General features: G+C 41.6%; 1 protein-coding gene across 7 annotated transcripts in view; it reads left to right on the top strand.

The window, feature by feature from the left end:
- The window catches only part of TBC1D5 (TBC1 domain family member 5), a 534167-nt gene that overhangs the window by 455319 nt on the left and 55140 nt on the right, over nt 1-23708 (top strand). For all 7 annotated transcript variants that reach the window (XM_075062444.1, XM_075062442.1, XM_075062441.1 and 4 more), the window contains one exon: nt 8667-8830. In XM_075062444.1, coding sequence (XP_074918545.1) covers nt 8667-8830 — 164 coding nt within the window. The remainder of the gene's footprint in view (nt 1-8666; nt 8831-23708) is intronic.

Genomic DNA, 23708 nt, shown 5'->3' with positions numbered 1-23708 from the left:
TTAATAGGCTTCCAATCATACACCCCCTCATAAACTTATCAAGCTTAGTTTTAAAGCCAGATATGTCCTTTTGCCCACTACTCTCCCTTGGAAGACTATTCAGAACTTCACTCCTCTAATGGTTAGAACCTTGATCTAGTTTAAGTCTAAACTTCCTGGTGTCCAGTTTTTATCCATTTGTTCTTATTGTCACCATTGGTACTAAGCTTAAATAATTCCTCTCTCTCTCCTAATATTATATCCCTGTTAAATATTTATAAAGAGCACATCATATTCCCCACACACACACACACACCTTCTTTTGGTCAGGCTAAATAAGCCAAGCCTTTTGTCTCCTTTTATAAGATAGTTTTCCATTCCTCGGAATCATCCTAATGCTACTTCTCTGTATTCTGTTCCAGTTTGAATTCTATCTTCTTAAACATGGAGACCCAGAACTGAACGCAGTATTCCAGGTTAGGTCTCACCAGTGCCTTGTATAAACGGTACTAACACCTCCTTATGTTTACTGGAAATACCTTGCCTGATGCATCCTAAAACCGCATTGCTTTTGTTTAACGGCCATTATCACATTGGCAGCTCATAGTCATCTGTGATCAACCAATACCCGAGGTCCTTCTCCTCCTTCCTGTCACTTCCAACTGATGTGTGTCCCCAATTTATAACTAAAATTCTGTTGTTAATCTCTAAATGCATGACCTTGACTTTTCAACTATTAAATCATTCTATTACTATTACTCCAGTTTACAAGGTCATTCAGATTCTCCTGTATGATATCCTGGTCCTTCTCTGTTTTAGCAATTACCTCCCAGCTTTGTGTCATCCGCCAACTTTATTAGCACATTCCCACTTTTTGTGCCAAGGTCAGTAATAAAAAGATTTAAATAAGATTAGTCCCAAAACTGATCCTGAGGAATATCCACTAGTAACCTCCTTCCAGCTGACAGTTCATCTTTCGGTATGACCCGTTGAGTCTCCCCTTAACCAGTTCCTTATACATCTTTCAATGTTCATATTCACCCATCTTTTTCAATTTTAACTAATAATTCCCCATGTGGAACCGTATCAAATGCCTACTGAGAATCGAGGGCAAATTAGATCCACTGCAATTTCTTTGTCTAAAAAATCTGTTGCCTTCTCAAAGAAGCAGAATTCAGGTTGGTTTGGCACAATCTCCTTTTGTAAAACCATATTGTATTTTGTCCATTACCATTGACCTCAATGTCTTAATTACTTTCTCCTTTCCAAATTTTTTCCAAGACTTGCATACTACAATGTCAAATTAACAGGCCTATAGTTACTTATGTCTGAAATATAGATTGATATTTTGGTCATTCATTTCTTCTGTTAGCCGCTTCTGATATTTTAGCCTTTCATAGCATTCTATGTAATTTTTCTTGGTTGTCATTTGAATATCCATTATTGAAGTAAGTATTCAATTGTTCCAAATACTCTTATCTCATTTCAGTAATTCTCTTAGAACGTGTTGTTGTGCGTCACTGTAGCTCATTGTTGTGAATAGTTTTCTATTGCAGGGTATGTAGTCATTTATAAGATTGATTTATTTATCTTTCTGTCAACTGATAACTTTTTTGCACCTGTCTATGACATGGATATTTGCCAAGGACATATTTGCTGCCCTTTTCCATTTCCTGTGTGATTTTAATTTTTGAGGGGTTAGTCTGTGAGAACATGTAAAAAGTGAAAGTATTTTGCAAACTCAGGCTTTTCCCATTATGTGGGGTTTTTGATGAACTGTGGTATTATTGTCATGCATGATGCTGTGATGTGTTCCAAGTACTTATAATCATTTTCTGGTATATTGAATGTATCTGGTGACGCTGTTGCTATATCACTCTCGCTGGCCACAGTGTTAACTATGAAGAATGTAGTTAAAACAAGTTGAGCACAGAAGTATGTAATGGCATCAGATGTAATATAAGATCTATCATTTTTTTCACATTGTTCTTTGTTTCAATTATCCTGAACAAATATAGAAGTTACCTAGTTATCACTTATTCAGGGGGAAGATAGCTTATTTAGCTTACCCTTTATATGTTATGTATTTTTTAAATTTCTTTCTTCTCATTGTATCTTTGATTTCACATTCCCCGCCCAGTAAGTTATTCTTATTTTTAGCATTTATATTTCCCAGCCATGACTTAAGATCCGTGAAATATACCCTTCCGATTACATCGTAACTATAAAAACTTTATACAAAATAATGAAAAGTTGCTGTCAACCATTCTGATGGGTTAGAAAAAGAGGTGCTATATAAGATAGGTAGGACCTAAGCTCTCTAAGATTTATTTCTCAATCAATACCAACAACTTGGGTTGTATTCAAAAATCACCTGAAGTGTCTTATACTTCCACCACTGCACCCTGGCAGGTATGGATGGAACAATGCAAGTTGCTCCATTCTTTCTTTCTCTGAGAGGGTCCAAGTCTTAGTCTGGGCTAATTCTGCCTCAGGACTTTCTCATATGAGATACACGGGGATCCTGTACTATCAATCTTCCTTTCAGTGTGTACATGATGCTGCTGTGGTAAAATTGTTCAGATAAGGGCTAGCTGCTAAAATTGAACCCTTACAATATGGGAGGTTATGCTGGTTGTCTGGGGCAAATACCAGGAAGATTCAGTAGGTAGATATCTACCTTCTCAGTTGAGAGGGCATTTACCTTTTGTTAACAAGTTTAGTCTTGGGGCCCACTACATACTACCTACTTTGGGCGTTCAAAGAGCTGTAGTATCCAATATTGTTTTTATTCATGTTCATTATTAAAGGAGGTTGGGACTTTTCCTTTGGGCACTGACCCCTTCCTAATTTTGTCACCTCCAGATTAGTTTACTGTGACATGAAACTTCTTTAACATAAGCAGAAAGCGGCTTCCAGCTTGTTTAGGGGTGGTTTTCACATGGAGCATATTACAGCATGCATCCCAGAGTGTTTACAAGTCTAATTCAAGGTGCTAGTTTGATCTCTACTGCTCTACATCATTTAGTGTAAATCCTGGCTACCTTGGAGATTGCCTCTTTCCTCATGTCCCTTCCCTAGAGCTGAAATTAGCAGAGGTGATTGATTATTGTTGCCGCTGCTATTATCTAAAGCTTCAAGATTTAAACCATTAAGGGATGGAGACAGAGCACTTTCACTGTGTGGCCTTTGTCTGAGGAACTCATTTCTCCCAACAAAGCCAAAGTTAGCTGACTGCAAAGCCTATCAGTTTTTTTCAGTTCTTTCCTGAGGGACATGGCTTAGGAGCTTGAAGGTTAGTCTGAGTGAAAGCTGTTTACTCCTTTTAGTTGTCACTGTATTAGATTTTTTTTGTATCAATGTGGCTTTTTTTTAAACGTGTATATTACTCGAGAGCATCACAAGCCACTTTATAAACTGAATTGCTAGGGAGAACATTCATAAAGCAAAAAATATTGAGAAAAATTAGACTAATTATCTTTTGTAGAAGATCTTCAACCACCATCTTCTACATTCATAATGATTCCAACTAGAATACCAAATATGGGATTAAAAATAAAAGCTGAAATTTCAGGAAGTTTGAATTTAAACTAAATTTCAAATCCAAGCCTAGTGAGTCAGGCTCATCTCTATTTGTTATTTAGTCATAAAATACAATGTACATATTGGAGCATTTATAAAATAATTCAGATGATGTTTCAGAGCATCAGGCCAAAAGTGGTGATTGTGAATAGAAAAGTGCAGGTGTCATCTTGAATTGTGTTGTGCCTTAGCAGTGTTTCATGGCAATGGTTTCATGTTTTATCCTGAACCTTGTTTTTCAGCCCTGCTTTGTCATCATTTCAGAACCACACTGAACATTATTTTCTACTGTAGAAGATCAATATGGGGCATTCAGTATATTCATTTATTTATTTAGACAATTACATTTTAATGTGCAACTTTCAGCATGCTACCTGCAGCCTCTCTTGTTTCAGTAAAGCAGCTAGAAAAATAGCAACTTTGTTGAATCGTGAGGAATATGACCCTTTTTAAAGGTTCTTGTAATTTTATAATTTCTGCTTTCAAAGATGGCCACCATCACCCACACTTTCCAATGGGGCTGAAGCCAGGCTGACCATGTAAAGGTTGAGCAGAGAATGGAAACTGGGAGTGCATCAGGGAAGGGGGAATGTGTTAGAGGATGGGACAGGAAGCTCTGAGAGACAGAAGGTAGGGTGAGGTCAGTGCAGAGAAATGTAGAGAGGAGACAGACATGAGGGGGAATGAGGGAGAGGAAGGCAAAAGGAACCTAAAGGGAATTTGGGGAAAAGTGGGAAAAGGTTTATTCATCACCTTTTCTACCCCTCAGGAAGCTTGTTGAACATTCAAATCAATCTTCCTTGCATTCTGCTCAATTACCCATCATCTGATTCTGCAGCGTGTGGTGTCTTATTTACTGTTGTCCGAAGAATTGGCCAGGACACAAGATTTCAATGTATCCAGTTATTTGTTTTTAAATAGTGTTTTCATTTGAAGCATCTTCCCAAGATCACATGTTTATTTGGGTTTGTACTTTTTCTTTAAGAAAAACTATAATTCTATCCAAAAATTAAACCCCGTATTATGTCCCGTACATATCGCAAGTATCGGAATGCTACTGAGAACTCTATAATGGGACCCAGCCAGTCAGAGTCTCTTGGACGTCTAGGAGACTTTGCGTTGGTGGACCTCATTCTAGGATCGAGGCCTTAGATGACACTGGAGAGTGCTAATGTATTTTCTATATATATATATATATATATAAAATAACAAAAAGTAGACTTGTGTTTCCTAGTCTTTTAATTTTTATTAATCTGTGGTGTTAATGTTCCGTGTGGCGCTTTAGTATCTTAATCTCTCTCTTGCTTTCTACAGCCTTTTCTAACTTTGTTTTCTATTGTAGTTTTCTATTGTTTTATCTCTGTTGTGTGGTGTAGATTTATTATGGAAACACATTTCGAGGAGTAAAACTGCAGTCCATATTGGAGGGAGGAATGTGATTTACCATAGATAGAGAGTTGTTAAATTTTTCAAAATAGTTTAAGCAACAACCATTACAAAATACAGACCATGCTAGTAGCTGTATGCAATTATATATAGTATATGCACGAGTGAAATTGACATGGAAGGTTGAAGCAGCAATAAGCTTTTTGTAAAATCAAGGTCAGATTGTAAGGAGATTTACCAGAAAACCAGTGAGTAACTTTATACCCGTACATACAGGTCACTTTCTTTGTGTACATAATTTTTGATGTCATAGAGGTTAGTAAAACAAAAGGGATTCACAGTCAGAATAGCTAACCATCCAATGTGGTGACCGTAGTGTACACTGAATTCACAGACGTAAGCATGCATGAAATCAAATATAAGGCCCTACCTAATTTGCGATAGTGCAGAAATCGCAGATCCCACATTATTAGGATTCCACCGCCATTTTGTCAACCAGGTGCCTGACAGTGGGACACTGGCTGCCAGCCACCTGGTGCTAACAGAAAGACCCCAGCCACCCGGGGCTGATGGAGGGAGCCCTTCACATTAATGACTGTAATATAGATGCACCAAAATGTCTGGTTATCAAAAAAAGTAGCAGGCATAAAGTCGTATTTGAATGTTTATACTGTTCCAGCAAATTTTTCTGAAATAGGTTTTCTCTGGCTTTTCCAAATTACTGCAATTAATAAAGGTTTAGTATTACTTTTCCGCCATTTTCAATATCTTGTCCACAACTCAACTGCAATTTGACAATCATCCCATGATTCAAGTAGGGTCCTAATTATATATCAATTCACAGAAGCAGCAAAATCAGAAAAGAGAAGTGAGAGCGAAAATAATTACAGAAGACTTAAAAGAATCCTGGTCCATAATTTCTCATGGCATTTTATCACTTTTTTCACTGCAATAGTATTTAACTTCCCTTTCAAATTAGGATTTTGTGCCCCTCATACTAGATCCACTTTCCCATATGCACCTTTAAAAAAGCTTTTTTAAAAACCCTAGCTCCGCTTTTATCCTCCATCCCAATTCATCTTTGCAACCCTAGTGGCAGTACATCACTTAATGAAAACTGGGATATTAATTGTTTTTGTTATGGGGCTATTAAATTAATAGTTTAAATAAACAATATTAAAAGCAACCCTGTGGACCTAAATAAACGTTTTTGTTTCTTGCCAACGCTAACTCTATTGGTAATATAGGAATTGTCATTTTGCATCAGATCAATGGGCCATCTAATCCACTATCTTCTCTCTGATAGTGGCCAGCACCAGATGCTTCAGAGGAAGGTGCAAGAAACCCCACAGTAAATTGCCCCCTATGAAGGCCTCATCCTAATATCTGATCGTTGTAGAGTGGCTTAAGCCCTGAAGCATGAGATTTTTATATTTCTTCCCAAAATGTGATCAGCATTAACTGTAATAACTCTAGATTTCCATCCTGGTTAAGTTCTTGACCTAAACATCATCATGTGGCAATTATGCACTGTGTGAATAGTTTTTCCTTTTCAGTTTTGAATTTTCTACCTATCAATGTCATTTAATGTCTCCTTGTTCTTGAGTGATATGAGACAGGGAACAGAGAAGCTCTTGATCTACATCTTCTATATTATTATTTGTAGGTGGTGGTGTTCTCTTAAAACCACTGTCATGTTTCATTTTTATCAACAGCAGTAGAGGCAAAAGCTGTCTTAGCTCCGTGAATACCTTACCTGTTGTGAACTCAGGGACCTTGAAATTTTTTTCCCCACTACACTAAACAAAAAATCCATAGGACTTGGAGAAGTGTAGCTCCACGTGCCATAGTGCCATGCAAACATTAGGCAAGTGAAAATAAACATCTTTTTTTACATAATGTTCAGTGGAAACAAATATTTCCTTTTTGGAACTTGCATTTTGGAAATGCTTCAGTTCAGCTGTTGAGAACATTGATTGGATCAGCTGTTCTGAGGCAAAGTATAAAATCCATTGGGTGTACTCTGAGCTTTCTTTCAATATTCTGATTTGCATATTTCTAAACTATGCTTCAGAGAAAATGGGCAGAGTAAGATGTAGGATATGTTTACACTGCAATTAAAAACTGTGCTGGCCCATGCTAGCTGATTTGGGTGTGTGGGGCTTGGGCTGTGAGGCTGTTTAATTGCAGTGTAGATTTCCAGACTCGGGCTGCAGCCCAAGCTCTGGGACCCTCCCACCTCTCAGGGTCCTAGAGCCCAGACTCCAGCCTGAGCCTGGAAGTCTACACTGCAGTTAAACAGCCCTGCAGTCCAAACCCTAGGAGCCTAAGTCAGCTGGTATGGACCAACTGCGGGTGTCTAATTGCAGTGTAGACATATCCATATGCTTTAAGCGCCTAATGAATGATAGCGTGTAACAGGTGACAAGCCCTATATTTATATTTCAAATTTTATTATGAGTTGAAGAGCCAGGAGTTTATATACTCAACCTTTCCATAATATTGTGAATTCAATTTATTTTATTTTATTTTAATTATGTATTATAGCACTGCCTGGTGTGCTTGATGCTGCACAGGCGTATAGGAGGATACAGTCAGAATATTAAAAAATGTATGTGTTAGCTCTGCATCACTATGATAGAAAATACAGTTGTGGGGCTAGCGGATCAGAAGGGAGAATTGACTTTCTTTTTATACTTATTTAGCAACCCTACTAAGCTTAATGCAAGTTAGTATGGATTTCTCTGGACATGTTGAAACAAATGATAGTAACATTTATAAAGGAAAGTCTTTGAGAGTTGGAACTAATTCCTGTGAATTTGGTGTAACTTCTCAAAGTGAAATCAACCATATTCTGTTTGTTTCTCATTGGTGCAAGAAGATTAAACTGAATAGATGATTTGCATCTATTAAAATATTTACATCTTAGTTTCTTTCTTAGAGGCTCTTAATTCTCAATCCTAGTACTTGAGCTATAGTCATGCAGAACATCTCCCAATGATGGAAGAAAAGTAGAAAATAGAACATCATAAAAGTCTTCCTTCACAACCATATATATATGAATTCATTAAACAAAAAATTCTTACCCATTTCCATCCCTTTTCCCCCACCACATATTGTGTGTAAGACTGAAGGCTTCACATCAATCTTCTCATATTAATTATGTGTGTCATACAAATTACTAAGGAACCACTAGATATCATATGTGCTTATTAAGATTTGGTGGTGTTTTTCTATGCTCTCTCATTAGAAATATACAGAGACCTGTATGTCAGAGTAGTTCTCCATATGTCACAATGCATACAGACACTTTAATTTTGCAAAATCTCATTCTGTGTTCATCTGCTTATGAATCTCAGTGAGCAACACATGGGAGCAGGTCTACAGTACAGCAGGGATCAACACTCTGAGACCGAACCACAGGCAGTCGATTTAGCGGGTCTTGTAAAGACCCACCAAATTCACTGCAGATCACTCTCCAGTCGATCCCTGTACTCTACCCCTGAAGACGAGTAATCTCCCTTGGACCCCTCATAGTGCAGATCCCGCGGTAACTTGACCTAAAGTACATCAACTCCAGCTACGTAATTCACGTAGCTGGAGTTGTGTAGCATAGGTCAACTTACTGCAGTAGTGCAGACATAGCCTGAGACATGAAGTACTTGATCGAGCACTTTTCCACTGATTTAATGATTTGTTGCTTTGTGCTTGTTTTACAGGCCAAAGTTCAAAAAATGTCAGTTCATCTCCAAGCATAGAGAGCTTGTCTGCAGGACGTGAATACACAGGATCTCCTCCTTTGTCTGCATCCAAGAAAGATTTCTTTTTCAGTACCATCTCCCGTTCTCGTTCCCACAGCAAAACTATGGGCAGAAAAGAGTCTGTAAGTTCCTGAACATTGTGAGCTGGTTTGGGTTTGGTATTTTTCCCATGGCATATTGTTTCACTTATTGGAATTGATATTCTTTCTTATTAATTGTTTGCCTTTGAAAATATTCCCCAAGCAGAAATTAAGGACAAACCAGAAATCACTGAAGATATTTGTATAATATTGTTTGCTAAATAGCATCTGCTCTCTACTCTCAGTCCCACAACCCTACATTATCTTCTGAAGCCTCTGAAAGTCTCTCGTGGGCCAGATCAGAGGAGAGACTCCTGCAAGTTCATTTCTTTCATTAGACTTCAGGGGTGGGCCTGAAACTAATAAATAGTTCAGGCACTGACTTTGAGGTCATCAGATCCAAATGTATCCCCCTTAAATTCCCTAATATACTAGAGGTTTCCCACAATGTCTGTCACATCTGTATCCTGCAATGACAGTTATATCTCCAAGCAGCCACTTTCTTAAGCCACAAGAAATTCTTATTTAAAAAACTTGTTGCTTTCATGTAAGGAAATCTGCTGATGTGATAGGTGCTGTGTAAGAACTTACCACCTTACTAAAGAGCTTAGAGGAGATCTAGTTTGATTAATCTTGTGTGTTATGGGCGCAAGCTCCTTCACTGAAATAAAAAATAATTAATTTAAACTTAAAAAAATATTTTCTTCAGCCATCGGCCTCACATAATCTTTTTGATTGTTAGAGACATATTTATGTAATGAAAAACTGTAGAGTTTTTTGCTCAAAAATGGAGGGAAAATGTACATTTTCTGTTTTTTTACAAATTTACATTGATAGAATTTCCTGTTAATTTCACCAAGTAATTGTAATAGCAAAAATTCTGTACTATACCAAAACTTTCAATATTCAGAGATCCCAGAAATACAAACGCACAATGATAGTGAAATACAGAATGGAAACGTTAACTGTGAATGTCATAACTTTAAAGTTTTAGCCCTAAGATTACAAATAATATAGATTTTTCTGTTTGGTATTTAAAATTTCCGACCTTAGTGGAAAGTATTTTTTTTAAAAATATTATATTTTTAAATTTAAGACCTTGCCTACTTGTTTTTCAAATGAAGAAAATATGTCCATTCAGCTTTTTACTCAGCTCTGTTCAAACAATGTACTGGGAATAATGAAGACACTGGAGTGGGAGTTACTTGCTTTTTCCTTTTATTGGGGTGCCTAAAGACACACATATATAAGGCCTTGTCTACACTGGCAAGTTTTTGCACAGTAAAACAGCTTTCTGTGTTGTAACTCCTAAGATATACATGCTGCCAAGCCACTTAGTGCACAGAAACTAAGAGACGAGGTGTACAGCTTTCTGCGCCATCATAGACACCCTGGTCAATTACAGTGCTGCGATTGGCCTCCAAGAGGTGTCCCACAATGCCTGTTCTTGCCTCTCTGGTCATCAGTTTAAACTCTACTGACCTGCCCGCAGGGGACCAACTGTGAGCCCCACCCCTTAAATTCCTTTGGAATTTTGAAAGTCCCCTTCCTGTTTGTTCATTGATGCGTCCAGTGGTCTCAGAGCATCTTTCCAGGTGACCATGCCTGCTCCATGCACCAGGCAATCCACCGCTTGGAGCAGTGCTGAGCTGCTGGACCTCATCAGCATTTGGGGAGAGGAGGCTGTCCAGTCCCAGCTGCACTTCAGCCATAAGAATTATGATACCAAGGGACAAATTTCACAATGCATGACACAAAGGGGTCATGACCAGAACACACTGCAGTACAGGGTCAAAGTGAAGGAGCTACTTAACGCCTACAAGTGGAGACTTCAGTGGCTCGCGTGCCAATCAAGAGTGGACTGAGCCAGGAGGAGAAAATCTTGGACAGGATGTGGAGGGGGAGGAGGATCCAGAGGCAGAGGACGACTCGGAGGTCAAAGAAGCATGCAGCCAGGAACTCTTCTCTCCCCAGAGGAGGCTAGCCAGTCACAGCTGGCAGAGCTTGGCTAAGCACAAACAGGAGAGGAGGCCCCTTTTAAGTGGCTTTGATTTTCTGGAATCGCTGAAGCGAGTTGTTGGGGGCAAGAGGGTTGCAGAAAGCAGGCTTGTGTCTGTATGATGCACGTACCACCACATGCCTAGTCTGAGCAGCAGAACAGGGTGTTGATTGATTCCCTCACTTCATGCCTCAGAGATCTCCACAAAACTCTCATGGAGATACTGGGCAATCCACGGCTGCAGGTTCCTTGGTAGAGCTGCTTTGTTTCTTGCCCCATTAAGGGTAACTTTCCCACACCACTCTGCCATTACAGTGGTGGTGAGGGGACCATTGCTGCACACAGGTGAGCCATATAAGGACCAAGGCAGAAGCTGCAGGCTTGGAGAAGATCTTCACTTGATTCCCTGTTTACCCTCAGCAGCGAGATATCTTCCCTAATGAACACAGCCTGTGGAAAATGTGGGGATAGTAATGACTATAAGCACCCCCCCTGCAGTGCTGGCTCTCCCCAAGAGCCACGTGCCCAGTGTACAGTACGGTCCTGGAATGCTGATTTCCCCTGCCCCTGCGGTTATTCACCATTTTGAGGGTCTTGTGGCTCGTGTGCTTGCCGGGAGTCAGCCAGTTAGTGACAGGTATGTGAGTACTGGCTGTGTTTTAAATCACTGAATCAGTGGTCCGTGTGTTGCAAACAATACTCCTTCTGTAAAATATTGCATTTTGGTTTCACAGATATGACTTTGGGAGCCCAGTCTCCCTCTGTTATCACCGGCTGAACGGCTGCACAGAATTAGAAAGTGGCCACGAAGAACTAAAGAGGGATTTCTGCTTGATGTCATTATGCACTCTGCAGCCAAGAAGCAGGAATTGGAGGAGTGGCGGGACAGCGAGAAGAGGGACCAAACAGAGAACATGGCACAGCAGAAAGATGTGTGGCCTTAAACATTATGGAGCACCAAGTGGATGCACTCTAGGCACTACTAGCATTGCAAACCAAGCAGCTCCGTGCCCACCCTCCCCTGCAGCCACTGTCGCACAACTCTTTCCCATGCACTCCCGAGACACCACCAACACATTCTTATCAACCTCCTGGCTCCAGTCTATACCTGCTGCATTCCACTCCTGCCCCGTCACAGTCCAGCCCTGCAGACTCCCAGTACCCACTGCACTCAACACCCGTCCCTCTGTAGTTTAGCCCTGCTGAAGTACAGTACCTGCTGCACTGGACTTCAGAGGAGAAGGTTAGATATGATATCTGGACATACACAAATCTTTAATCATCCCAGGACCCCGCCTCCTCCTGGGACCCTCCCTTCCCCTATCCCCCTCAGTGCTGATGTGTTCTTTTGTTTCTCCCTCCCCTCTGGTGATTTGTTTTTTAATAAAAGAAATGTTTTGGTTTGAAAGCAATCTTTATTCCATTAACTGAAAGCAAAAAGGGCCTTGCAAAGCAACAAACAGTTTTCTTACACCTTCATAATTCATCATCTGCACCAATCACAATCACCTCCTAGCGTTACAAGCGCTGCACTCTCGAGCATAACAACAAACATTAGTACCTTTCAGCTTCAAATTGCTGATCCTTATGGCCCCTCGCTGTGCCCCTCTAATGGCCTTGGTCTCAGGCTGTTCAAATTCAGCCTCCAGGCACTGAGCCTCAGCAGTCCAGCCCTGAGTGAAGCTTTCACCCTTCTCTTCACAAATATTATGTAGCGTACAGCAGGCGGCTATAAGCGTAGGACTATAGTCATCGGCCAGGTCCAGCCTCCCATATTGGCAGTGCCAGTGGGCCTTTAAATGTCCAAAAGCACACTCAACGGCCATTCTGCACTTGCTCAGCCTGCTGTTGAATTGCACCTTGCTGCTGTCAAGGTGCCCCGTGTATGGCTTTATAAGCCACGGCATTAAGAGGTAGGCAGGGTCTCCCAGGATCACAGTGGGCATTTCAACTTCCCCTACAGTGATCTTCTGGTCCGCGAAGAAAGTCCCTGCTTGCAGCTTCCTGCACAGGCCAGTGTTTTGGAGCAGGATGCAATTAATGGCCCTGCATACTTCCGTCAACCAATTCTGAACTGGTAAGCAACCAATCAGTAGCAGTCTGGAGTAGCCAGGTTCCACAGTGCAATTGCCACACGCTTCTCCAACAACAGGGCAGCTCTCATTCTCGTGTCCTTGCGTCGCAGGGCTGGGGCGACCTCATCACGCAGTCCCATGAATATCCTATGAATGTGGTTTTCCTCATCTGAAAGTTCTATAGCCACTGCTCATCATCCCAGAGGTGCATGATGATGTGATCCCACCACTCAGTGCTTGTTTCCCGAGCCCAAAAGTGGCCTTCCACTGTGGTCAGCATCTCCGTGAATGACACAAGCAATCTAGTGTCGTAGCTACTATGTATGGTGAGATCAATGTCGAGCTCCTCTTGCCTTTGTAATTTAAGGAATAACTCCACTTTCACTCATGACATGTTAGAGTGAGCAGCATATTGATCAACAGCGTGGGATCCATTCCTACAGAATGAAGAGGCAGAGTGTGCAGTACACAAACCGTTGAAAGATGGCATCAAATGCAGACGGAAGCACAGGGATTGCTGGGATGCGAAGCAATGCATCACGGGGCATCGGGACAGGATCTAGAATGCCCTGCAACTCCCTCTGCCTTCCCACAATGCTTAGCGGCAGAAGAGGAAAAAATGCTTTGTGGGATAGCTGCCCAGAGTACACCGCTGCAAGTGCCGCAAGTGTGAACACGCTATTGCGCAAGCAGCTGACTCTGTGAACATACAACGACGGTTTCCCTTCAGCACTTTCTGCAGTATAGACATACCCTAAGTAGTATTTTTCCAGTTCCAAGAATAAGCTCCACATGAACTGCTTTAGTCTACTTTGCTCTGTGCAGGCAGACTCCTTGCATCCACAGAGAGCCCCACATGCAGAACAGCTTGCAGAATCAGAGCCCAGGAATGCAAGAAACATTAACTCCTGGGCACTGCCTGAGGTACAGTGGGTTGAGTTAAAGGACAGAATGGAAACCTTACATCTTTCTCCCTTCTTGCCTGAGACGAAGTAAAACAAAACACATTACTTAAAATGTATTTTTGTAAGGATTTTAAGTATAAATGTATATATTTTATGGTATAATTTAAAAGGGTCTAAATTTGAGCAATTATGTCTACAGGTTGTGGTCTGGCTATCATGCTTAATCTCTTGTGTGTAAATGGAGTTTAAGACTAATGCCTCTTTTATACTGGAATACTAGATCTACAAGAATTTTCTATGATACCACTCATGCTTGGTTAGAGTCCCTTGAGAATCCCATGATACGTTTTCTGAATAATTGATTTTCCCAACACTTCTGTTATTACTTTGTATTTTCTTTTCTTATTTTCACTGGATTACTTGAAGAAAGGTTGAAGGAGGGAATGTTTCAAAGGAATAAATCTGTAGTCTCGGTGTTATGGTCCGTTTATGAAAATGTCTCAGAATCACCAGTAAATTCATAACATGGCAGTCTTAAGCAGAGCACAAATTTTCCTAAGCGTTCTTTAAATTACATCATATGCTTTACACTGTAGTGCCTCAGAACTAAAAAAATTGAACCATATTTACTTCCTACCAATAAAACCTATTTCCCTGTATTCAGCTTTTTGACTGCCTTGTTGTAGAACAGAAGTGTTTTATTTCACGTCAGCTACTAACAGAAAACTTTTACTTAAATTTGCTCTTGATTGCTCAGGATGATCACTTGTTTGCATTTCCTCACATATTTTATAAAGGGGGTGGGAACAAATAGTGCAGCCCAGTGTCCCAAAGTAAATTAAGTCAATTACTCTCAGGCCAGTAATTTATAGCTGCTTCATTGAGAACTGTTTTGAGAGGGGAAAAAGAGGCAAAGGACTTGAAAACATATTGGGTTCACTTTATTGTTGAATTTATTTACTATATTGTGACTGATCTCATACCTTTTTGGTAGATGATAGTTGTATTACTGTTTGATATTTTGTACATTTTGCCAATCCTAGTTATATTATGGAGTGTGTACAAGAATTTTTATGGAAAGCGACTCTAGTGGGCACTTAATCATACCTCAGTCATTTTTTAAAAACGGTTTTGATGTATTTAAACATCAGCCATTACTCATTTTATGGACACCAGAAAAGCCCATTTCCCACCCTCAAAGGTCTTTGCTAAGAAAAGAGTGAGAGGAGGAAAACACATACATAGAAACACATGCCCTACGATGAGGAAATTGCAATAATTTACCCCCACAAGTAGAGCAGGGCAATTTTTGTAAAAAATGCAGTTTGTCAGCCCAAAACAATTAGTGAATTCATGTCAGGTTTAATAGTTAGAGCCAAACTGAGAAAATCAGAATGTTTCAGAATGTATCAAAATGAAACATTTCATTTCAACCCAGCTTGAAATGTTGTGTTTTGACTTCAGGCATTTTGACAGAAACACAGGATTAGGGTCACAAAATGCTGGGAAGAGTGGAGGAGGACCTCCCTTATACAAGAACCTGTGATCATGGTACTCACTTGGGATGTGTGAGACCCGATTATGAATTAATAGGAATTGCCACTGTGAATGACAATGAATAGTCATTCCGTCAGAGAAAGACAATGAGAATGGTTCTGTTACCCTAGTGGTTAAGGCATGGGCAGCACGTGCCTCCCGCATTTGGAGAGGCTGGCCTGAGCGCCAGAAGCTCCCCCCAGTGCCAAAACTATGACCCCGTCCATGCTCCCCACCCCCGCTCTTCCCTCTCCTCTAAGCCCCCTTGTCCAGGAGGAGGGACATAGCAGGTGGTGATGGCCTCTCAGGAGAGTAGTGGAGGAGAGGAGAGACTCAAACAGGGGCAGGCAGTGGTGACTTGTGGGGGACAGAGCAGGGACAGAAAAAGGCAGAGCACAGATGGGGCCACCACGGCCCAGGCATCTGCATTCTGAACGGTGGTGGGTTGGAGGCTGCTATTACACCTGCCACCAATGGGTTAAGGGCATTCATGTAGTATGTGGGAGACCCAAGTTCAAGTCCCTGCTCTGATGACTCTTTAATTCTTAATACAAAATGTAGCAGTTTCAACAGGAGAGGCTGAGACAGACCCATGTCAAACCCCTAACCTATGTCTGAGTTATTGAAGTCCTCAAATTGTGGTTTGAAGACCTTAAAAGTCTGAGTCTCTGTGCAGTGTGGGAGACTCAACTTTAAATCCTTTCCCAATGTCAGGCAGAGGAGGGAATTTCCTCCCACATCCCAGCTGAGTGCCCTAACCCCAGGGGTAAAGGTTGTAAGGGAGGTTCTCTCCGCCCACCCAAGTTTTGTTTTAACGTGACTTAATTTTTTTTATTTTCTGATTTGCCAAAAAACTCATTTCGATTTGACCTAAAGCTAAAGCTTTTTCAAAAATTTTTTTTCAGAAATGCCAGCAAACCAAAAAATCCATTATTTTTCCAGCTCAAAGTTGCAAGATTGTTATGAGATAAACGAGTGTAGCTTGCATACATTTTTCAAGTTCTGAGTCATGACCAATACATTGGACTTTGCTTGGAAAGGACATGGTCAAAACTGATTTTTAACTTGATTCACTGCCTCCAGCTGAATCACTTTGACAAGGAGGAGCAAGACGGGGAGGAATAGCTCAGTGGTTTGAGCATTGGCCTGCTAAACCCAGGGTTGAGAGTTCAGTTCCTGAGGGGGCCATTTAGGGATTTGGGGCAAAATCAGTACTTGGTCTTGCTGTGAAGGCAGTAGGCTGGACTCAATGATCTTTCAGGGTCCCTTTCAGATCTATGAAATAGGCATATCTCCATATATATTAGACTCCTCATGCTGAGGGTCTCTACTCCTCTAAGACAGCAAAATTCCCGTTAAGTGCTGAGAAAGTGATGTATTTCCTAAACCCAAAGACTGATGAAAGTACATTCACTGTTACTATCTTCAGAGACAAGTGCTATTTACATTTTTAGCTGAAAACATTAATGCTGGAACTTGAGGTGCTGCCACACCCCATGGCTTGAAGTGGTTTCCATCATATATAAGGTTTACAGTTTGGTTCAATGTCTCTCAGCACTCCCACTATACACATTGTTCCAGCACCCTGGCTTAAGGCCCCCTCTTGGCAGGAATACTTGAAGTAGAAAGACTCTGGGGCCATCTTCTCACAAGGAGGAGCAGCTTAACTGTTATATGAAAAGCATCTGGTGTCCTTCATCCTCCCAGCAGCAGCAATCATGATAGAAAAGAACAGTGGTTCTCAAACTGTGGGTCAGGACCCCAAAGTGGGTTATGACCCCATTTTAATGGGGTCACTAGGGCTGGCTTAGACTTGCTGGGGCCCGGGGCCCAAGCTTAAGGGCTTCAGCCCTGGGCGTCAGGGCTCAGGTTACAGGCCCCCTGCCTGGGGCTGAAGCCCTTAGGCTTCAGCTTTGGCCCCCTGGCCTGGGGAGAGGGGGCTTTGGCTTTGCCCCCAACCCTGGGGTGGTGGGGCTTGGGCAGACTTAGGCTTGGGTACCCCCCCCGGGGTCCTGTAGTAATATTTGTTGTCAGAAGCAGGTCGTGGTGCAATGAAGCTTGGGAACCCCTGGAATAGAGAGCTTCGGCATCATTTCCTCTCATTACCTATCTCTCCCACCCTATGAGCAGACTGTGGACAGATTTGCAGCCCTTCGTTTCACCTTCCTTCAACTACAAGCATTAAGAACATTCAGTTCCTCTTCTTGGCAAATAGCAGGGCTGACAGCTCTTAGTTTTGACAAACATTAGAGCTGTCTGACACCTGTCTCTGGCAGGAGATATCGGGCTTGGCTTTTGGCCACAAAGAAGTGTTAAGATGGAAACTGTCGTATCCAAGATTATAGTTAGCCTTATCAGCTGTTTCCTTACTTCTCAGGTTTGACTCAAGTGACACCATAAGACATACAGATAGCACCATGTCAACAGGAGAAGCTCTCACACTAACACAGCTTCTACCTCTGAGGGAAGTGGAGTACCTCCACCCACAGGAGAAGCTCCCTCATAGGCATAGGTAGCGTCTTCATTAAGTGCTACAGAGGCACAACTGCACTGGTGTAGACAAGCCCTGGGATCTGCATTCTGCATAACACCTCCAAAAATCAAACCACTAATTTAGCTGCCTCACTTCAGGCACCCAAGTTTGACAATTTTGGCCATAGATTACAAAGCATAAAAATTCAAAATCCCTTTCATAAACCGACCCTATATTTCAGGGGTTGGAAAACTTTGGCTCTTGGCCCATCAGGATAAGCCGCTGCCGGGTTGGGATATTTTATTTACTTGGAGTGTCTGCAGGCATGGAGCCCCTCAGCTCCCTGTGGCCATTGCTTGCAAATGGTGAATTGCAGCCACAGGGAACTGAGGGGCTCCATGCCTGCAGATGCTCCAGGTAAACAAAATGACAGTGTATTAGATATTCAATTCAGTGATTCCGTAGAGTTTAAAATCATCAAATTTTGGTGTAGACCCGTTTATAAGCCAATGCGTCACGTTTTTTACCAAAAATATTCAGCTTATGAACGAATATATACGGTATAATGTTTTAACAAAATGTTTGTGAATTCATATTTAACATGTACCTCACATTTATTCAGAAATACAAATGTCCCAATGCAATGCCCTTTCTTAATGACAATCAAAACATTCCTAGAAATAAATGTTATATAATTTAAACTATTATAATAACTGCTTAATGAACTTATAAATGTTTTCTTGTAACATCTCATTGCTTAATCAATAGTTTGGGGTTTGCTGGTCTAATATAAAAAACCCACCTCTGCTCCTCTGCTGACATTTGAGTATAGTATATTAAGTTTAATAAATCAATGTGAAACTGTAATTTATATTTCAGGAGATTTTTCAGCTTTGCCATTCCGATGTGATTATCTTGAGTTTGATATGAGGCCAAATTCAATTCAGACACTTGAAACTTGGCATTTGTTTAGTTTTTCAATGCCATTCTGACCTTGGAAATAGAAAGCATTTAAATCTGACAGGCTGCCAGGTCATCGAACCAAGGTTTGTAGAGGTACTTTTTAGATCTGTTGGAACTGTTGCACTGTTTTCAGTTTCCTTCATTACGTAGCCACAGCATTGCTGTTACTCAGATCAAAGAGCTGTGAGCATCAGGAAAGGAAATGTTTTTTATAAAAGAAGCTTTCTCTCTTACATGTATTGACGAGTTTATGTAATTTTCGTTAAAAGGTTTTTGTTGACAGCTTCATAGTCGTCTATTACACATCTTCATGCTTCAAGTAATTCCATTTAAATAAAAACAACTGTGGTGGGGTATAAGCAGGAAGTGAAGTTTTAGGAAGTTTAACAAGAAGTTATACAAATGAAAACTAGGGTTCAGCGGTTCTCAAACTATGGGTTGGGACCCCAAAGTGGATCACGAACCCATGTTAATGGGGTCCCCACGACTAGCTTAGACTTGCTGGGGCCAGGGACTGAAGCCAAAGCCTGAACCCCACTGTTTGGGACTGAAGCCTGGGGGCTTCAGCCTTGGGCAATACGGCTGAGATTACAGGCCCCCTACCTGGGGCTGAAGCCCCTGGGCTTTGGCACCCCTTCCCCTGTGGGGTGGTGGGGCTCTGGCCTGTGATCTGGGGTGGCAGGGATTGGGCAGGCTAAGGCTTTGGTTCCCCCTCCTGGGGTCGTGTAGTATTTTTTTTTCTCAGAAAGGGGTTATGGTGCAATGATGATTGAGAACCCCCTGCTATAGTTACATAAGGTGAATAAGATTACAACAAAACCATATTGTTTTTCAGCCATATCTGAGGTCAGTATGCTGACATACAGATCAGATTTGTAAAGCCATTTGGAAGACATTAGAAATGTGTAGAACAGTGAATAATCTGTAGTCTTTTACTGGCTAAATGAGGGTTAAATATTTAAGTCCTGCTGAAATCATGTGTACCAGTAATAATGCCTATTTCCACATTCTGACCCATCTCTACATAGTGACGGTGTAGAATTAAATAATTTGGCAGAAGGCAACAAGAAATTTTAAAATTATTGGACAATAATTAGTGTCTGCTAGGGAAGATGCAATAAAATTTCAAAATCTTGACTGATTCGAGGCTCTGGGTAAAATCTTCAAAAGTGCCTAAATGACTTAGGAGCCCAGGTCCCATTTTCAAAAGTGACATAGGCATTTAGACGCCCAAGTCACATTGAGATCCAAATTCAATGGCACTTAGGCTCCTAAGTCACTTAAGCACTCTTGAAAATGTTACCCTCTGCATTTTTCCTCCCTTAAAATTATCTAATAGTTTATCCAAGTTTCCATTTTTGCATATGTTAGTAAACTGAACTGGACTCTCATAAAAAAAAAATATGTACAGTACCATTGCAAATCTAGATGATCTGTTTTTTCTCCTTGAAAGAAATTGTAGGTTTATATTTCAATTTAGGATATGTTGCAATTTTTTCATGTTCAGTTAAATCAAGCTTCTCCCCACAAAAACAGCAGATCTTGTACTTTTATTGTAGCAAGTTAGTGTAAATGTTTACATTTGTAAATGTTTTGAGTCCTTGCATAATTACTATACTTAAGCATTACCCTTCTTAAATTCTGAACATTATAATCAGAGCTCCTAAAAGATCTAAATAATGAGGTCCAACTCCAAAACTGCATACTGAATATTATGAATCACATCACAGAACAATTTTATCATTTGGAATAGAGAATATTTCACTTGACCTCTTATATAGCTGATGCTTAAGAAACATTTTAAAGTGAATAAAATATAAATAGTGATTGAATAAATCTAATATATATAACAAGCAAGTGGAAAGACTGAAATGTTGTTCATGATGTATTGTGTTTAATAATTTAAAAATGTCTTTTTATATTATGAATCAAATCAGCATTTTGCAGTGGCAAAAGAAATCACTTGTGAAAACTAAATGAGAATTTATTATTTGGAGTCATTAATCTATAACAATGTATGCTTTGGGAATTATTAATAAAAGACTAGATGGAGAAAATATTGTAACTAAACACTGAGACAGCAAAAATAAGAAAAAAATAATTGCATAAATATATCACACCTAGTAGGCAATTCAATAACATTTCACTAAATATTTTAGAAACACCATGTAGGAGCACAATATATGCACTGTATTCACTCCAGAAATACATGGATTCAAGAATACTCAGTATCCTATTTCAGATCTTTAACATCAGAAAACTTGTTTTGGGAGATTTTTTTAGATTGTGGACAGAATACTATGACTGTTTTAGTCTCACATTTGTCTGACAGTCACTAATGTATGTATATCTAGAATTAAAAGCAAAAAGCCAGCCAAACATAATAGTAAAATAATCATAATGGAAAAGAAAATCAGAAATCTCCTAGTTTGTTTATATATTTATTATCATTTCTGTGGTACTCATCACCATATAATCTGCACCTGCTCATGGATATAAAAGCAATATCACAGTAGGATGTTTTTAAAAAGTATTACAGACAATGTGTGCAACAATGCCTATACCTGAGTAGTGGCTTTTTCAGGGTTTTATAGGTTCATTTGCACCCACAGCAATCATTAATCCCCACTAAAGTCACAAATCTGAGTGGTGCTGGGACACCATATGCCTGGTCACAACGCCCAGAGCAGAGTGCTGAGTCCAGCCTTGTGCCAGTGTTGGATGAGTGTGGGGCATGCTCATTCTCCAAAACCTGCCCTCTACGCTGAGCCTGGATTAAGGTTGCGGTGCCATGGCAGAGGGTGCTGCTGAGCCTGACCAGTGTCCCACTTGACTGTAACAAGAAACGCTTAGTAGAGAGCACCTATTGAATCATGAGGCTCCATCTGTCCCTGTTATAGCTAAATTTACCAGAATTTCTGTTCTAGGGGACCATTTCCAATTCTTTATTCCCTTTTCAGTTTTTATATCTAGCTAAATTTGCCAGATTTGTTGTCAGTCTGGGCATAATTTGTATTCTACATCATGGGCACCTTGTGATCCATGACCTATTACAACTGGGTTTTTTCCTCCTTTTCAAAGCATGGAGCCCTCTCTCTTTCTCTCTCTGTCTGTCTGTTGGGGTTTTTTTAAACCAAAGAAGCCCACTGTAGCTTCAGGATGTACTGCCAGCAGGTGGAGCTGTTTAGAGAACCAATTGCCTCTCTAACTCCCCAGTGTCTTGCCTCCACTGGAAGATGTGGGAAGTTCCCTTCTCTTTTCTCTGTCTCCAGGCAGGAGCTTTTTTCATGATATGTATTTTTTTATTTTTCACCCTCTCTTTGGTGCTCCCTTGGTAGGGAGAAGATGTTTTAAAACAGGACCCTGCCCGACAATGGTATTGCAGGAGAAAACACAGCAGTGTAGCAGGCTCAGCTAAGATCAAAGAGGCTTCTGCTGGTGGATGAGTTGTGCGATATTGCATCACTCTGCAGCAATGTGGCACACAAGCCTTACGCCATTTGGGGCGCAGATTCAGCAGTGCAGCAGTGGAAGCCAGCTTTTCAGAACCTCTAAGCCAGGGATCCCTGACCACTTGGTGCTCCAGGCCAAAGCAGAACATGGCAACAAGGGCAGACTACAGCAGTAGCAATGTGGCAGGCAAGCCTTCACTTGTTTGAGGCTGAAATTCAGCAGCAGGCCCTGGCATTTTGGAAACAACAAGCCTGAGGTCCTTGGCTGTTTTGTCCCCTTCCCTGGCTTTCTTCTGACTGAAGTGAAATATAGTGGTTGGAGAAGGGAGGAGAAGGATCCTGTCCTGAAACTGGTACGCCGTCCTCGTGCATACCTTCAAAAGGTAGACTTAGGCCCCAGAGGTGCTTTTGGGGGGCTGTGGTTTTGACCCCCTTGGGGCCCAGACTGGCGTCTAGGGCCACCCCGTCTGCGCCTTCTGTTGAAGTCTTGTCTGTACTAGGGCACAAAGTATGGCCAGTGGGGTTGAGGCCGGAAGGGTCTGCAGTGGGTCACAGGCGTATGCATGCCCAACGAGCGCATGATGACCCTGTTGTCCTTTAAACTCTGCAACCTGGGGTCAGTCTTTTCAGAGAACAGACCCTTGCCATCAAAGGGTAAGTCCTGGATGGTGTATTGGAGCTCGGGTGGCAGGTTGGAGACCTGGAGCCATGAGATACGCCTCATGGTGATACCTGAGGCCAGAGTTCTGGCTGCCGAGTCAGCCTCATCGAGAGAAACCTGGAGGGAGGTTTTAGCCACCTTCTTCCCTTCTTCAAGGAATGTGGCAAATTCCTGGCGAGAGTCCAGGGATAGTAGTTCTGTGAATCTACCCACCTCAGCCCAGGTGTTGTAGTTATAACGGCTCAGGAGAGCCTGCTTATTGGCCATCCGGAGCTGCAGGGCACCTACCAAATACACCTTGCAGCCCAGTAGGTCCATCTGCCTAGCCTCCTTAGATTTGGGGGCTGGTGCCTGTTGGCCATGGCGTTCCCTTTCGTTGACCGATTGGACAACTAATGAGGAGGGAGGAGGATGGACATATAGGTATTCGTACCCCCGAGAGGGTACCATGTATTTCCTCTCAGCTCCCTTCGCCGTAGGGGGAATGGAGGCTGGGGACTGCCATAAGGTGTCAGCAGTGGCCCGAATGGTCTTGATGAAAGGCAGAGCCACCCTAGTGGGGGCATCCGCCAACAGGATGCTGACAACTGGGTCCTCGACCTCTGGGATTTCCTCTACTGGGAGATTGATGTTGAGCACTACCCTCCTAAGGAGGTCCTGATGGGCTCTGAGGTCTATCGGCGGGGGCCCTGATGATGAGGTCCCTGCCACCGCCTCATCTGGAGAGGAAGAGGATGACACGCCGGGGATGAGAGGGTCCTGAATGGCCTCTTGCTCATGGGTCGGTTCCTGCTCTAGCGGTACCGGGGAGCCTGGTGGATGGATCATCTGCTCCTCTGTCCCAGCTGGAGGGGGA

The sequence above is a fragment of the Chelonoidis abingdonii genome, chromosome 2 (genome assembly GCF_003597395.2).
Source record: "Chelonoidis abingdonii isolate Lonesome George chromosome 2, CheloAbing_2.0, whole genome shotgun sequence".
NCBI lineage: Eukaryota > Metazoa > Chordata > Testudines > Testudinidae > Chelonoidis > Chelonoidis abingdonii.
Note: the sequence above shows the minus strand (reverse complement) of the source record. Positions and strands in the feature narration are given on the sequence as shown.